At 44.2% G+C, this 16,950-nt stretch overlaps 1 protein-coding gene, 1 long non-coding RNA gene and 1 pseudogene across 2 annotated transcripts; all 3 read left to right on the top strand.

Annotated features, from left to right (window-relative positions):
• The first annotated feature begins 569 nt into the window (after window positions 1-569).
• On the top strand, window positions 570-7,841 carry LOC148000791 (disks large homolog 5-like). The gene is made up of 5 exons (XM_087587078.1): window positions 570-797; window positions 1,536-1,698; window positions 2,862-2,993; window positions 3,452-3,628; window positions 7,253-7,841. Exons 1-5 carry the CDS (start codon window positions 647-649, stop codon window positions 7,335-7,337), a joined length of 708 nt encoding a protein of 235 aa, XP_087443204.1. The 5' UTR covers window positions 570-646; the 3' UTR covers window positions 7,338-7,841.
• A 1,809-nt stretch (window positions 7,842-9,650) lies between these two features.
• On the top strand, window positions 9,651-16,060 carry LOC148000789 (glutaredoxin-1 pseudogene; annotated as a pseudogene).
• LOC148000790 (uncharacterized) lies at window positions 10,438-15,826 on the top strand. Its single transcript, XR_015638638.1, has 2 exons — window positions 10,438-10,528; window positions 14,396-15,826. It is a non-coding gene; the product is annotated as an uncharacterized LOC148000790 (long non-coding RNA).
• Window positions 16,061-16,950: the final 890 nt, after the last annotated feature.

The raw sequence follows: 16,950 nt of genomic DNA, 5'->3' as shown, positions 1-16,950 counted from the left end.
GTTTGACCTATACCTGAGAAGCTTTTTTGCTAGGAGAAGGGAGTTTCCATTGCATAAAATGGGATGGTAAGGCCAAGATTTCAGGAAAAAACATGGGTGAATATATTGAAACCATGACCCCTCTCAAGGCACAATCCATGAAACAACGTACTCCAACTTGCATACATTTAAAGGTGTAGGAAAAAAAATATTGGACTCTAGGGAACAGTAAAAATTGTGGGAATTGGATTATATGTCACATGCATGGACCCTGGGTTTATACATTTCAGGGAGAAGAATATCCATCATCCACGGTCTTTAGATCTTTGGCTGTTAACAAAGATGTTCTCTCCATTTCAAGCCCGGATACAACTCTCCCTCTCCTCAGCAACTGAGTTGTAATGAAGGAGTGAGAACTCTGAAGCTCTGGAAGGAGAGTGTGCGAATGTGTGTTCCTGGCTCAAAAGTGAGTCTCTGGAAAAGCTACTGCAGAAACTGGCCAGTCTGGTAGAGGTAGTTAGCAAGTAAGCTATGGCATTTCCCAGTGACATCACCGGTAGTGTCTTCCCTGGAAATTCTCTTGTATCCAGGAGACACTAGAATCTTCTGAGATGTCACCAGTGTTGTGGTGACACCAACTGCCTGAGCAATTTCCCTTCAGTTTCTAATGGGTTCCCGAGGAGGCATGTTCTCCAGGATCCTCAGTCTCTTTCGGAGGGACAATCATATCCATGCAGAGACCAGACCAAGGCAGAGGGAGGCCAGCCCTCCATCACGTTGGAGAAGAAGACGAATGGAAAGGTCCTGGAGGAGGTCAAGTGAGTACTGGGCAGGGCAAGGGGGATTCCTGGAGGAGGTTGGCTTGAGCTGGTCCTTCCAGGAGTAGGACATATGATTTAGAGCCCCAGTCTTCCTAATGGCTGACGCAGACACAACAATTTCTGATCATTAGTTTGACAGAAAACCAAGAACTGTTATATGTCAAGGGGCTTTCCTTGGATCTCTTTAACATCATGGGCAGTGTCAAAGAATACCAGGATGAGCCTCTGTAAGAATAACAAAGTGTCTCTCTCAGGATCGGCTGTTGAAGCACTTCATTCTCAGCAGTGTCCTGTATATTACGTGGGTAATCGATGCCAAGAGGGATACTCTCCTGGTCATATATCAAGGTCTCAGTCACTTTGTCCTGGAACACACAGACTAGGGATTCAAGATGTTAAGCAGTTTGAACTCAAGGACTTACCTGCCTCACATCAGACATTAGCTGAGAAGGTCCTCCATTTCTTCTTGTTTAGGCCAGCTTTAGAATTTCAGTGCCAGAGGAATGGTTTTAGGAGGTGTGGTCTATATCTATGATGGCATATGTCATCATATGGCTCTGATGGTGGGAACAGGGAACTAGCTGAGTTCAGCTTAAAGATAGCTTTCTTGCTCTGTCAGGGATTCACTGTATCTGTAGAACTGTTCATCCTCAGACTTCTGTTTAGAGCAAGCATAGTTTTTCTTGACACTGTGTCCACATATATGCCTGTTCACTGTTGTTTATCTACCTACAGAGTTTGATCAGAAGGCATCGTCCCAACCCTCCACAACACCTGTTGAAGAGGAGAGAATGAAGCGTTTGGAGAACCTCAAAATTGCTCTCCACAAGATGCAGAAGGAGAGAGATGAACTCAGGAGAATACTGGCGGATTACCCGGGAAAGAATTTAAATGACAGGTAGTCACAATGCAAGTTCTGTTAAATCCACATGTCCTCACATCGCAGTAGGCTACAACTCCAGGGTGTCCTCATGGTCAAAAGCACTTTCCTGATTGTATCAGAATGTGAAGTTCAGATGGGAATGGGATGGTGGCACAGGCTATTTTAATTCCTACAAACGTAAATCATAGCCTGTAGCCTGATTGAATCACAGTCTGGGAGTGAGGGTAGTAGTGTGTGAGCTCTCATTGTGTGATTTAAGTAGCCTGGACAGGTGTTGGCTTGTGGGAATTTCTAGGTGCTCTGATTATGACCAATCATTGTTGTAATTGACGTGGAGGTGCTTTGGGTTCAATAGGTCCTGTGAGGAGCTGGAGGGGCCTAATCCCACTTGGTGCCGCACAGTGTGTGACTGGACTGACAACAGGGGATCATTGGTGTTCTCTGATTTTATTCATTGTATTTGGAGATAATGCCACATCCTTGTATTTAATTGGCATTCTAATTGTATTTGAGAGAGAGAGAGAGAGAGAGAGAGAGAGAGAGAGAGAGAGAGAGAGTTTTATGTGAGTTTGTGTATATGTGTCTGCATGTGTGAGTGTGTTTGTGTGTATCACTTAAGATCTGGGTATTCTATGTACTGATTTGGCCTGAGAATTATCCTGTGTCAATTTCCATGGCATGATGATGATGAGGGTGAGAGCCTCACTGTGAGCAGTAGAACATTTCACATCTGCTCAGGTGGACGCACATGGGAATCTCCTGGTGCGTGTTATAAATTCTTTTCCCTGTAAATACTGTTCATGTTCCTTTGGGTTTTCATGTAGCAATAGATTCTATGATTGAGAATTGTTACCTAAGAACAGGAGAATAGTCTTCATGGGCTTAAGTTGGAGCCTGGATTGTGACACAGGGTCCTCAAATGTTCTTGGTAAGCTAGTCTATTCCTTCAAACTCCCTCAGGGAGCTCAAGCAAATCAGCTCCCTCCTTTTGTTTGCTGGCACTGCTGTCTCCGTGTTCATAATAATAAACTTAATAAATACCAAATGGACCCCGTACCAAGAAGCAAGGGCGTGGCATGTCCTAGTCTGGGGTAGTTCAGGATTCAGTCTGAATTCATGTAATTCTTGAATCCTTCATTCATAATGTTATTTCATCCTTGGACCATGCCCTACCACAGGAACAACTTTGAGTCCGAGATGCTCACGATGCAGCACCAGGAAGTGATGACCGACATGAAGAAAATGAGCGAGCAGGTCAATAGAGCTTTGGTCAAATGTACACACCTCACACTGGAAAATGACTGGTACTGGTGAGTAACTTACAAGGTTGTGACCCCAGCACAGGGCACAGCATGTGTCAGCCCATTCTTATCTTTGAAGTAAAGTGAGGATCAGGCTTTATAGTGTTTGAAGCAGACCAGGAAGCCTGTGTCTAAGGAAGGCTCTAGGACACACAAGACACAGAAAGATTGGCCTCCAAGCGACATTCTAATAAAATGGACAAATAAGCACACATAGGGATTAAGTCCTCTTCTGGGAAAAACTTGAATCAATGGTGTCAGGTTTTTGAGAAGTGCCCTGAGTCTTCTGGAATGTGGCTCTTTTCTCCATTTGACCTGTCTCTAGGTCATGCTCCATGGCTACTGTGGAATTGGACTATAATCTGGGGCTCTCTTCAGATCAGGACCCTAGAAGGAGTAATGGACTTGGAGACGTGGGAGGAAGTTGGAGAATGGCTGGGAGTCACCATTTTTTCTTTGTGTCTCAGCCGCAGCTTCTGCCCCCTCCTAACTGAGTTGTTTGAGCTGAAGAACAATGCCCAGAGAGCACGGCATGAGAACAGGGAGCTTCTATGGGAACAGATTGCACTGGAAGAGTCCATTAAGGAAACAACAAGGATCTGTGGGGAAGCCAGTATGAAAATCCGTGTATCAAGCAGCCTCAGGTAGGATGAATGAAGCATCAAGGGCAGGTTTTCCTGATATCTAAGCATAAACCAAGTCAAACCAGTTTAACCTTCTCCAACTTATCCAGACACTCTCCTAGGTCTCATCCAGTTGTTCATCTCTTTGAACATTTACAAAACTTTCTGTGATGTTAGCTTCATGCAAGAAACTGGAGGATTGACAACCAAATCCTCCTGCTCAACTAGAAAATGCATTTCCTTAGGGGGATCTGTTGATCACACACTGCACACTTACATGCCATTATGCTAGAGGGATGCCATGTGGTAGCCGTCTTTGTAGTGCACAGAACTGATTAGAGTTCAGTTCAATTGCCAAAAGAATGGCTCTCATTGTCAATTATGATGGGGCTTGTGGACTTTCTCTCCTTTTCCCCGTACATTGAAAATGGTCCCTCCTGCCTGTCCAAATCGTGGTTTCTAGTGACAGAGCTTGAGAAGCAGTTTGTCCGTCCTGTTTTATGTCAGTGTTTTAGTGGTCTTTCCTGTGGCTTATGTCCTGGAGCTGACTGGATGAACAGGGATGTAAGAAAGACTTCTCTCAGGGTGAGGGTTTGTGTGAGATATGTGAGGATTAGAGGGATATTTTTGTCCAGCTCTCCCAACCTAGTGTGCCCAAGAAGTGCATTCCCTACACAGGTTTACTCTATAAGGGATGGATAGCAGTGTCTAAGCTCTCACTTGACACATTTCCTTTGCCTCATCTGCATTCAACAACTGTTCTTCCAGCATGATGGCCTCCCCATTCTTTTCTGCTTCTCACTTATGATTTCTGTTCTCTCTCTCTCTCTCTCTCTCTCTCTCTCTCTCTCTCTCTCTCCCCCTCTCTCCCTCTCTCCCTCTCTCCATCTCTCTCTGACTCTGTGTGTGTGGGGGGGTGTTTTTTGTGTGTTTGTGGGTACATATATGTGTGATCATGTTTATGACTATGGTGCATATTGTACTTTGGAAGTTGTTTGTTTTAATTGTTTGTGATATGGGGGTCTTATATATATAAGTGTGTGTATATGTGTGCTTTTTCACATGTGTGTGTGAAGTCATCAAGTTTCTGAACACAGACACATATATATATTTATATATATTGTATAAGTCTATATGTGCATATTTAGAAACATGTAAAAGTATACACACACACACACACACACACACACACACACACACACACACACACACCACAAACACTCTGAGAGAGAAAGAAGAAGAGAAAACATAATCTTTCCAATTACATTTTAAACTGTTCTTAATGGGGTCTTGATCACTATTCAAACTATTTACACTGGGAAAACTATTCATAAACATTGATATTACTTGGAGAAAACTCAGGAATAGGGTACAGGGATGTGAGGAGAGGCTGCTGTGTGAAATCTATATACCTCAGTGTAGAAACTGATGACTCAGAGCTCTTCTGCCTTCTTTGCTCTCGGTGTATAGTAACACTGGAAGGTCATGTGGCTTGTTGTGTCTTCTCAGCATCCTGGTTATGTTAATCATTACCTGCCACCACTTTCTCTCCAGATTGGCCTAATTGGTTGAATATACCTTGGCTTTGGAGTTTGGCCTGGAATTTGTTAATTGAAAGATTAATTTGCTTAGAGTTGAATCTGCAAGCAGAAGATGTCCAGGAGTTATGCTGAGGTGGAATCACATCTGTGCCTCAGACAGAAACTTAGGCTCAAAATCGTCCAAAGCACTCACCCTGTGTTGTGTTGTGGCACTCTCAACCATTGTTATTCAAAATCATTTGATCTGAGTGAAAATCATCTGTAAGGAGGGTTTAGAACAGTGATGACCCTCAGACATTGCTGGAGGTGTCAAATGGGTAGCCCTGTGAGAAGCTGTGTACAACTCTTGTGAAAGTTCAACCTTTTGACACAGCGATTCCAGAACAAGAAGTAGGTGTGAGCAGAGAAACTGTGGCACATTAGTGTTTAGTGGTTCACCTCAGAGCAGCCATGAAGCAAAATTATCCAGATGTCCACCAGTCAGAAAGTGAAAAGGTACAATGTTGTCCAGCCCTTCCATGGACTGTGGCTGAGTTTGATTATACCTGCCAGCATTTGGCTTTGAATTAGTCAGCCTTATCTTACTGGAATTATATCTGATAGCATCCCAGTCCAAGTTTTACCTTGGATTGTGGTTATAGAGATTTCCTAGCTGTTTGTGCTGGTAGTTTGTTTCCCCTGTCAGGTACTGTATGGTAAAGGGACCTCATATTGAAAAATGCAGCTCACTTTGCATGCACTGGGAAACAGTGGGCCAGAGGACTGAAGAGGCTCACCTGCCCCCCCCAGTGCTCTGTTTCCTGAAATCAGCCTCCTGTGCACAGCCTTGTGACCTTGCTAAGCAGGCTTGGCTAACAGGCCTAGATGTCACATTTCTAATTTCTGATTTTCATGGGAATACACTTTATTGGCTGAGCTGTCTTTAGGCTATGCTCACTGTGTACTTACCCCACTCCAGGTTTTTTTTTTAATGCCACAATAGTAGACTGGGTGAACCCTTCTATTACCATTAACTGGGAAACTAACCACATTCTGCAAAATACTCTGCTTGTATATGTGAACAAATATATTTGGGTGAGTTCAAAAGTGTGTATGTCTGGGTGTCTGTCTGTCTGTGTCTGTATACATGTATGTCTCCATGGACAATATAATCTTCTAATGACCAGGATGAGGAGAGAATGGAGGAAAGTCTGCAGGACCCCCTGAATCAGCAAAAACTGGTCACTGAGCAAAAGGCCTTGTCTGAGAAGATGCAGCATCATTTCAGTGTCACTGAGAGGATTTGAAAGCACAGGATGAGAGGACCCAAGTAGATTCCCTGTACTTATAAACTGTCTTATTGGGTGTGTGACTTTCTCCATAGTTCTCAGCACCTGTCAGCTAGGAGCAGCTCAGAATATTTTTCTTGTCCATTTTAAAAGAAATTCCATCCATGAAGTGTATGTGATCCATAGAGATTCTGGCTATTGTGTACTGATCCCTCCAGTCTGTGCTCTCTTGTATTATCTGAGCCCAGTGCCTTTAAGTCTCCCCACAAATAGTTTTACGATACCCATAAACAAAGGAGTGGTATAGTTTATTTTCTGCATGAGTATCTCCTTTGGACTTCAATGCCTACCCTCGGCAAGATTTCCATGCAGCATATTCTTGCCAAGTATAATATCACTTCAGTGTGCATGTACTTCTTGAGATATTGTTTCTCTGAGTCTTTGCAGATATTGAGGTTGTCATGTGGACCCCAGGCATATTCCTGCACTGGAGGAATAATAATAGTCTTCATTTCAGTGATGGCCAGGCTTCCAAGGCCTTCCTATTGTTTTCTAGTTTGTTCATATCTCTCCTCATCTGACATTGAGACATTGCTACATGATATTAAAATATAATGTATACGTATGATTGGAATTATCTGCTGTTCACTGTTTAATTTTTAGCAGTTTTAAAAGCTGGGAAAATATGCAGGCCTGTGTGATCTCTTACCCTTCTCACTTGGGCATGAGAGAATGACCTCAGATGAAAGATCATCCTGGATTATCCTGCTGAATTGTGCTGCTGTGTATGGGATAAGTGACATGGCAGGTCCTCACCAGGTCTTATCCACCCCTAGGTCTGAACACTGCAGCAGAAGCTTTCCCAGGGCACAGAGCAGGACTACAGCTCTCAGAGACAGAACTGTCCACCAGGAGCACTGAGGGTGCAAAGATTGACACCACCTCCCACATCTCAGTCCTTGTAACCATACCAATCTTGGGCTAATTTTGAAAGACCTTGAGATGTGGCCTGGAACACGCCTCACGTTTAACCTTTTGACGACTTGTCCATCAACAACCAACCACTCCGAGTGAGGCAGGTCTACATTCCTCTTGAAGAGATTTTTACCATCGTACCTGCCGTTCTGCTGTGTTTGCAAGGCCAGCAACAGGCTGGAGTTATATGTTGAAGAATCAGCAGGAATTGAATGCTGACTAATTTACTTGTTATATTTGTTTTTAGTTTGAAGTTTGGTTTTATGCATTTGGTTTTATTTGTTTACATTTGAAGTTTTGTTATTTATTTGTTAACTTTAGTTTTTTAATTAATATGCTATATTCTTAAGGCTATATACATTGAACTCATTGACTCCCCACTTTAAAATGTTCTTGAATAAATTAATTTTTGCCAATAAATAACAATGTGACCTTTAACCCTTCACTCACAAGACCGTCCTGAGTCGTGTGTGGTTTTTCCTCCTGTAACAGCACAAGTGTAAGGCAACAGTGGTTTTCTGCAAGTCTCATGGAGCTTAGGCTTCACCATCAGTTCACAGCCAGCCAGAGCTACGCAGGAAACTGTGCTCTTGATGTAGACACTTTGTCATGCTCTGTGGAACCCACCTTCATGATGAAAAATATCCTTGCTTTATCCTTGTGCTCACAAATTTAGCTTCCTTTATAATGACAAACAAAGGAGAAACAGAGAAGTATTTCTCTAATACATTAGAGGAAATAAAACCATTCAGTATAGGAATATAAAAAGCGATCAGGACACACGGAGCTGTATGCCTCTGCATTCCTTGTAATAAAGCATCGGTTATGACTGCAGATTTATTGAATTCCAGCAATTTTGGAGGAACGATATTTTTAAATTCTTTTATTAGATATATTTCTTTACTTACATTTCAAACTTTATTCCCCTCCCTTGTTTCCTTCCTTAAGCCCCCATTCCCTTCCCTCTCCCTTCCCCATATGTGTATCCCCTATACATCCCCCTTATTGTTCACCACTATTCCCCTGCACTGCCCCTGGAACATTTTCTTTATTGTTTTGTTGGTTTGTTTGTTGTTACTCTTTTTCTCCTATTTTTATTAAATTGGGCATTTCTTATTTACATTTCAAATGTTATCCCTTTTCCCGGTTTCCTGTCCATCAGCCCCCTAACCCCTCCCCTCCCCTTCTATATGGGTTTTCCCCTCCCCATCCAACCCCCATTACTGCCCTCTCCAACATTCCCTACACTGGGGGTTCAACCTTGGTAATACCAAGGGCTTCCCCTTCCACTGCTGCCCCAACAATGCTATTTACTGCTACCTACGCAGGGTCAGTCCATGTGTAGTCTTTGGGTAGTGGTTTGGTCCCTGGAAGCTCTGGTTGGTTCTTATGGGCTTGCAAGCCCCTTCAGCTGGCCTCATATGGACAAGGCATATTTTCTCACTCTCTCCTTCTAGAGACCAGTAGGAACACATATACTGGATAGCCATGCTTATTGTCTAAACTGCCAGGCGTCCAGGTAGGGCATTAGTGAATACAGCATCATATCTCAGCATCTCTTACAGTAAGGGTTGGAGCAGAACTCCCCCATCTCGTCCTGGGTGACGATGTAGATTAGACCCATCAGATTAAATAAAGAATTGAAAAAAAAATATTTCCTGGGGGTGAAGTGGTGAGGAAATCATGTTGCCGTCCCATAAATGCACTGCTATGAGCAAGCTTCAGACAGCCTGGGGGGATGCAGCCTGCAGCAGAGACCACAGGTCTGTGGTGGAGAATGATTCAGTTCAAAACTGGGAAGGGAGAAGGATGGTTGATATTGTTCCAGTAGATCTCACTGCCTATAAAAAGAGTTTCTTCCAGATCAGTGAATGGTTCTTGTAAAGCAGCTCCTGGACTGGACTACTGAGACCAACCATGAGCCCTCCAGACTGGTGCTTTCCAACCAACAGACAAAAGTATCCACTGTAAAAATGATACACAGATATATACACAGAATACCAGGATGGATACAGAGTTTCTTCAGTTCCATGAATGAGGTATTCAGCAGGTGAGATGGCTCAGCATATAAAGGTAATTGTTGCCAACTCCCTACACTTGAGCTCCTTCCTAGGACCTACATGATTGAAGGAAAGAACAAACCTCTCACAACTTGTCCTCAGATTGTTATGTAGTTGGGTTTTTCCGGTCTTGGTCCACAGAAGCAAAGACATCAGGTTTTCCAATTCCATTTGACACGGGACCAGTACCTTCAACCGAATGTTCCTTCCTGGAAAGCTGCAGCCTGTCAGCGTGGCTCAGTGGTTTGTGAACTGCAAGTGTCCGTCTGGGAAGGTGGTTGTGTTAATCCAGCCCACCTGCCCCTATTGCAGAAAGACCCAAGAAATCCTCAGTCAACTGCCTTTCAAACCTGGTCTTCTGGAGTCTGTGAACATCACAGCCACTTACAACACCAATGAGATTCAAGATTAATTACAACAGCTCACTGCATGGAGAACAGTTCCTCAGGTCTTCATAGGTAAAGAAATACTGAAAGACCCCCTCCCAGAAAGGGAATTGTACAAGCCCAAGGCCCTCAACTATAGAAGTAAAAAGTAAGTTTTTAGATATGTGGGACAAGCTGACCCATCATTTAGACGAAACAGACCATAAAAGAAAACAAAATGCAGAAACCAGACTAAATTATGGGCACTGCTTCATGGGCCACCTGGCAGAAAAAAGAAAAAGTCCCTGACCCCCCGGAAGCCCTGACCACCATGTACTTTTTGCTAACTCACTGTTATGATTATAGCCAAAATAGGTAACATACACGTATGCCTCATTTACTCCACCAATCACATCCCTGTAACCATGCATCTGCTTCTGTAAGCCGGCTTCTGCTCCCCAAAATACTATAAAAAGCCCACCCTGGCTCTGCTAGGCGCGCCAGTCTTCCGAATTGACTGGGACACCCACAGATACCTGTGTATCCTGATCAATAAAAATCCTCTTGCAGATTGCAGCCTGTGGACTCGGTCTGGTCATTGGGCTTGAGGATCTCCCTCCTGAGGGAAGATTCTCTCTGAGAGTCTTACATATGGGGGCTCGTCCGGGATCGGAGATCCTCTGCCTAGAGACCACCGACCACCCACCGGGAGGTAAGCTGGCCAGTGTTTGTCTTGTCCTGTCTTGTCTTGCTTTGTGACTTGTTCTGTAAATGCTTAGTTACTTGGCTTGGGTCTAGACCGTTTGTATTTGGGCGGGCCAGAGAAGGAGCTGACGAGCTCGAACTTCTCCCCCGCAGCCCTGGAAGACGTTCCAAGTGTGTTTAGAGCCCGGTTTTTGGGGCCTCAGCCTGTATCGGAAGTTTACGTGGTTTTGGGTTGGAGGAGAGAGGAGAGAGCCGGATCCACTGAAGGATTCAGACCCTCGTCGCCTCTGTCTGAATTTTTGGTTTCAGTTTGACACTGAAGCCGCGCGGTGCGTCTGTCTGTCTGACTGTTGGAATTGTTTGTCTCTTTGTGTCCTAATTTTCTTTGAACACCTGTGGAAATTGGTTATAGGATGCTTTGTCTTGGTCTTGTTTGTCTGGGTTGTTTTCTGTGGTATTGTCCAGTGTCTTTTTGGCTTTTGTTTCGTTTTTGAACTTTGGATAGACGACTGTGTTTAAAATCTTGGAATGACACTGTGTTTGAAATCATGAAACTGTTTGCTTTGTTTGTCAAGGAGTTTTACTTGGTCCTCTTGGTGCTTAACTTGGAAATAATTTGCTTGAGAAAAATTGTTTTATCTTTCTCTCTTAGCCTCCTCCCCAAGGAGAGATGCCCCTCCCTTTGCTCCCCTTGTCCAGTCTAGCTGCTGTTAACAGTTGTGTATGAAGAACTCCAGGTTAGTGAGTGACCCTGTCTGAAGCAGGTATTAACAAGAGCCTGAAAGCTTTACCTTAGATCCTGAAGAAAAATTCTCCCTGTTGCTTAAACATTCACAGCTTCTAAGGAAGGGACAGCACAGAGTAGGACAATATAGGGGCTGAGGGTGACAAGCATGCAGGCCTGCTAGCAAGCTGCAGGCTGCGCGTGGGCAGTGGTGCAGCTCAGGCCAAGTCAGCGTAAGAGGAGTTTCAAGGTGATGAGGCCGGCCCGGGTTGATGCTTTGACAACAAGAAGATAGCGTAGAGTTAGTGGTTGTTTTATGAGACTTTTGGCCCTGAAAAAAAATAATAATTCCAGTTGCTGCCTTCAGTGACCAGACCTTCAACACTTGCTCACAGAAGGAGAGTGTTCATTAAGAGAAGTTCTTTAAGGGAGCCTGCCATATCTGCTGGCCCTATTCCAAGAGAGGAGTTGATCTCCAACATTAAGTAACCTTCCCTGTTAGTCATCATTGACATGGAGAGTGCCTTTGATCCTATCCCCACAGCAGCCAGTTCCTACCCCTGTGGTCAAAATGCCCCAGGTTTGGGGGCAGAGAAGCCCCTAAAATAGTTTCGAAAAGAATCTGCAACAAACTGTGAAGAACTTTGTTTTGCCAGTCAAAATTTAGAATTCAGGCTTTGGCTGTGGCCAAGGTCAGGATTAATGTTTTCTTTTCCATGGGCCTTTAGCCCACTGAGACAGTTTGGTAAAGGGCTGCTACTGAGGTCCTGAAAGTCCCAGGTGAACTGGTTACAATTCTTTTGTCAGCCACTTGGTATCTAGCACCCAGGTCCTAACCATCTCTCCATCCTTTTGTTATTAGTTCTTAAGTCCAGAGAGATGGTCGGTAACAGATCAGCTCCCTCTGCTTGCCGTTCTGTTTCACAGACACAAAGCTTGTGCTTATTTTTACAACAGCCTTTTTGTCCCAAAAAGTCCTCCTGGTTTAGCTGTGTGACTAAATGCTATTTGTCCTCTTCAGTGGACCTCTATTCTCAAGATTCTCTTGTTTTCTCACCATCCCATTTGAGATGCTTGTTAGTAACTGTTACAGGTCTTCTTTACCACTGAGGAAAGACAGAATCCTACTGGAGGCCAGAAAGAATGTTCCAGACATAGATGGAAGACCCTCACTCTTGACTGTTGACTTGAATACCCCTGAAGGTAGGGAGTGCTCCAGGTCTGCCACCAGGCTCCAAGGGTGGGTCTCTGAGGGGCTGGAAAATGCCCCACCAATCTGGCTAAGATAAGAAAAAGATATAAAGAGAGAAAGTTACAAAAATTTAAAGGGTTAAGCTAAGTTGCTGAGAGTTAGTGTAAGTTGCAGAGAAAGTAAAGTTGAAGTGTAGTTACATAAGTGGACAGCATCTAATAGCTGTAGAGGAAGATGCAGAAGATATGAGAGAGAGACTGAGGAAGAGAAAGAGGAAAGAAGGTAAAAAGAGCAGGAAGCTAAGGAAGAAAAGAGACAAAAGGAAAAAGAAGCTAGAGAGCTAAAGAGGGATAAAAGACAGGAGAGGAATATATACTGGCCACAGTAGTTAGGGAACCTAGGAAGACAGTACCTGGCAACAGAAGAGAATTCCTAGCTAAAGATCAGTGTGCCTATCGCAAGGAAAAAGGACACTGGGTCAGGGACTGCCCCAGGAAGAACAAGAAGGGCCTCTCCAGCAACCCGGAAGGCAAGCCTCTTGGTCCTAGAGTGCTGGCTATGCGCTAAGATAGAAGGGAAGCCCGCCCAGCTGTTTTGTGAATATGGGGGCCCAACACTCTGTGCTCCTACGCCCAAATGGGCTAGTGTCCAGCAAAAGACCTTGAGTACAGGGGACTACCGGCAACAAATGATACTCATGGACTACCCGAAGAACAGTGGACCTTGGCGTGGGCCGGGTATCCCACTTGTTCCTTGTGATTCCAGACTGCCCCTACGAGTCTAAACCCTGCAACCCTGCTCCCGGACCCCGACCTAGACACCCCCCTTCATGACTGTCAGCAGGAGCTCACTAAAGAGTGGCATAAAGATCGGACTGATCAGCCAGCAGAGGAGGTAGATGCCATCTGGTTCATAGATGGGAGCAGCTTCTTACAGAAGGAAAAAGATGGGCTGGGGCAGCAGTGGTAGATGGAAACAGAGTCATATGGGCTCAGGCCCTACCAGAAGGCACTTCTACTCAGAGAGTAGAGCTCGCTCCCCTCACCAAAGCCCTTGAACTGAGAAAGAGACTTAACATCTCTGTGGACAGCAGCAGAGGGGCCTGCTGACATCTGAGGGCAAGAAAAAAAGAGATTCTGGCTCTGTTAAGGGCCCTACATGACCCAGCCAGGCCGAGGAAGAGACTCTGGTACACCTCAACGAGAAAGAAGATCCTGCTACAAAAATAGGCAGAGGCCATGATAAAACAAATGCATCAATAGACTCACTTAGGGGTAAGCAAACTCATCCAGACGTTTTCAAAAACTAAATATTATGTCACAGGTCTCAAGTATCTCGTGGAACAGATAGTGCACTGATGTATACCATGCCAAAAGGTAACTGTTTTCAGGAAAGTTGACTGTGGTAGGAGGCTCCGTGGGGAACGGCCTGGATACTACTGAGAAGTGGACTTCACAGAGATAAAACCAGGAAAATATGGTTATAAATGTCTCCTAGTGTTTATAGATATCTTTTCAGGAATAGATAGAAGCTTTCCCCACCAAACAAGAGACGGCCTCTACAATCATCAAGAAGATACTGGAAGAAATCTTCCCCCGATTTGGAATGCCCAAGGTAATCTGGTCAGACAACAGCCCTACTTTCGTTGCCAAGGTAAGCCAGGGTGTGGCCAAGTATTTAGAGGTCAATTGAAAATTACGTTGTATTTACAGACCTCAAAGTTCAGGACAAGTAGAGTAAATAAATAAAATTCTAAAAGAGACCCTGACCAAATTGACCATGGAGACTGGCACAGACTGGGTGACACTCCTTCCCTCTTGTTCTCTTCAGAGCAAGAAATACCCCTTCCAGATTCAGCCTTACCCCTTTGAGATCTTATATGGGGCCTCAGCTCCCCTGACTGTATTAGATGATGTTACTGAACCAACATGTCATAGTAATAATGATTTATATGCCAGGCTAAAAGACCTACAGGTGATACAGAAAGAAATCTGCTCACAGCTGACAGCAGCCTATGCCCCGGAGACCCCTGAGACATGTCATCAGTTCCAGGTTAGAGACTACAGCTACACTGAGCCCAGACACTCGAGCCTCGCTGGAAAGGACCGTACCTGGTGCTGCTGACCACCCTGACATCCGTCAATTCTCAGCCCTCACCAGCAGCGTACTAGCTGTTGGGGCTGAGAGCTGGGACCTAGAGGCACACTCAGATCTTCAAAAAGCTCCCTAGACTTAAGTGACTGGGAGGTTGCTAACAAGAACTTCATGTTTGCCTGTTTGCCCTGGGTTCCCTCGGAATAGGTGTAAGGATAGGCTTGATTTTTATTACAAATGATGTAACATTACATATGTTAGTACTCCTAACACTTCTTGGGACTGTGCCTCAGGGATCACAACCTATATAAGTTTAGAAGTTCTAAAAGACCTTGGTGTATAGGTTCAGATAGTGTCCAGATTAGAATCCTGATGCTAAAGACTTAATAAGACACAAAAGAGAGTTGAGAATTATTTAAGGCTATCCAGGTGCTACAAGGGCAGCACAAGGACATCTGCTGTTGCCTTACAATGCAAGGCTTATAGAGAATTCAGAACTGCCATTGACTCAGATATAAAAAGAGTAAAAAAGACTTTTTAGCTGACCTCCAAGAATACCTAACCTCCCTCTCAGAGGTAGTCCTTCAAAATAGGAAAAGATTAGACCTGATATTCCTTAAAGAAAGAGTCTGTGTGCTACACTAAAAGAAGAATGTTGTTTCTATGCAGATCAGACAGGAATAATAAGAGATACAGACTTTCAGTCATTCAAACTTTTGTGCTGAGACAACAGTATCAGATGGTGAAAAAAAAAAAAAACAGAGGTACCTAAAACAAGTTGAGTGGAAGATTCCACTCAAGGACAAAAAAAGAAAATGGGGGAATGAAAGACCCCCTCCCAGAAAGGGAATTGTACAAGCCCAAGGCCCTCAACTATAGAAGTAAAAAGTAAGTTTTTAGATATGTGGGACAAGCTGACCCATCATTTAGACGAAACAGACCATAAAAGAAAACAAAATGCAGAAACCAGACTAAATTATAGGCACTGCTCCATGGGCCACCTGGCAGAAAAAAGAAAAAGTCCCTGACCCCCCGGAAGCCCTGACCACCATGTACTTTTTGCTAACTCACTGTTATGATTATAGCCAAAATAGGTAACATACACGTATGCCTCATTTACTCCACCAATCACATCCCTGTAACCATGCATCTGCTTCTGTAAGCCTGCTTCTGCTCCCCAAAATACTATAAAAAGCCCACCCTGGCTCTGCTAGGCGCGCCAGTCTTCCGAATTGACTGGGACGCCCACAGATACCTGTGTATCCTGATCAATAAAAATCCTCTTGCAGATTGCAGCCTGTGGACTCGGTCTGGTCATTGGGCTTGAGGATCTCCCTCCTGAGGGAAGATTCTCTCTGAGAGTCTTACAATACTGCATATGCAGACGCAGCGATCTGATCTCCATGCAACAGAATGGGGAGCTGATGACCCGGCTGAAGCAGATTTGAGCTCTGCAGTTAGGAAAGGGGTGCAGGCAGAGCCCATGCCGAGAGCCATCATCCAGCCATTCCGATGGCCCGTGCCCCTGAGAGATGATGTGCATCACAGAGGATGTCACTACTTTTTGGTGATGGGGATTTTCAACAAATTGGCTTTTATTTCTTCTTTTCCTCAGTGCTAAAACTTGTTGCTGTTTGCCTCTAACCATGGGGATGAGAAGCTTAACAGACCACACTGGCTTGATTTTCCACTCTTCATGTGCTGACACGTCTCTGCCTCCTAAGCCCATGTTTACCATCCAGTTGATCTAAATCCCCATTGAATCTGTTTCTGGTTTCCCGCCATGCTGGTCAGCTGAAGTCATTTTGCAGAAGTCCACTTCCTGAATGGTTATTAAATCAATGGATATTGTGAATTTGTTCATGAGCCACACTCAGGCCTTTCCCTCCCTCCTGCATGCACCGTCCCACTTCTCCATTCACAGCTCTCAGCCAGTGTTCTCAACCTTGCCCTCCCACAACCCACAGAAGTTCACACTTGTATGAGCACGCTGTTTGAAAAATCAGATGAAGAGCTTTAGCATACTTGGTCCTCACTGTAGCCATAATAACATAGACGACAGAGCTGATGGTTCATTCATCTCTATTCGTAAAGGAGATTAAGAAAATCCCAAGAAGTTTTATGTTGATCCTAGTCAGAGTACCAGCAAAGTCAAATATGAAATGCAAAATTGCAGAGCTCTCCTACCAAGAATATCTGTATCAAAACTTGTTTGCAAAACACTGTCCTAAATAATTTCCTCCATTCACACTTTGACATTTTGTTTTGATGTCTTGCTATGACATTTAAGTATCATAGAACTGTAGGTCTCTTCTCTGGTCTCCAGTGAGAAGGACACATTCCTAATAATGATGTATCTGTAGATGACTAAAAAAGAAAAAAGAAGATCAGGATTAAAGTTCTGGGTTAAAGGTATGAC

This window comes from Rattus norvegicus, chromosome 15 (assembly GCF_021556685.1).
Source record: "Rattus norvegicus strain SHRSP/BbbUtx chromosome 15, alternate assembly SHRSP_T2T, whole genome shotgun sequence".
NCBI lineage: Eukaryota > Metazoa > Chordata > Mammalia > Rodentia > Muridae > Rattus > Rattus norvegicus.
The sequence above is the reverse complement of the archived record's forward strand: the minus strand, read 5'-3'. Positions and strand labels throughout refer to the sequence as shown.

Coding starts and splice junctions, on each gene's coding strand:
- LOC148000791 (XM_087587078.1), top strand. CDS start 647: ATGGGTTCCCGAGGAGGCATGTTCTCCAGGATCCTCAGTCTCTTTCGG. Junction 1,699..2,861: donor GGAAAGAATTTAAATGACAG/GTAGTCACAATG, acceptor GCCCTACCACAG/GAACAACTTTGAGTCCGAGA. Junction 2,994..3,451: donor CTGGAAAATGACTGGTACTG/GTGAGTAACTTA, acceptor TTTGTGTCTCAG/CCGCAGCTTCTGCCCCCTCC.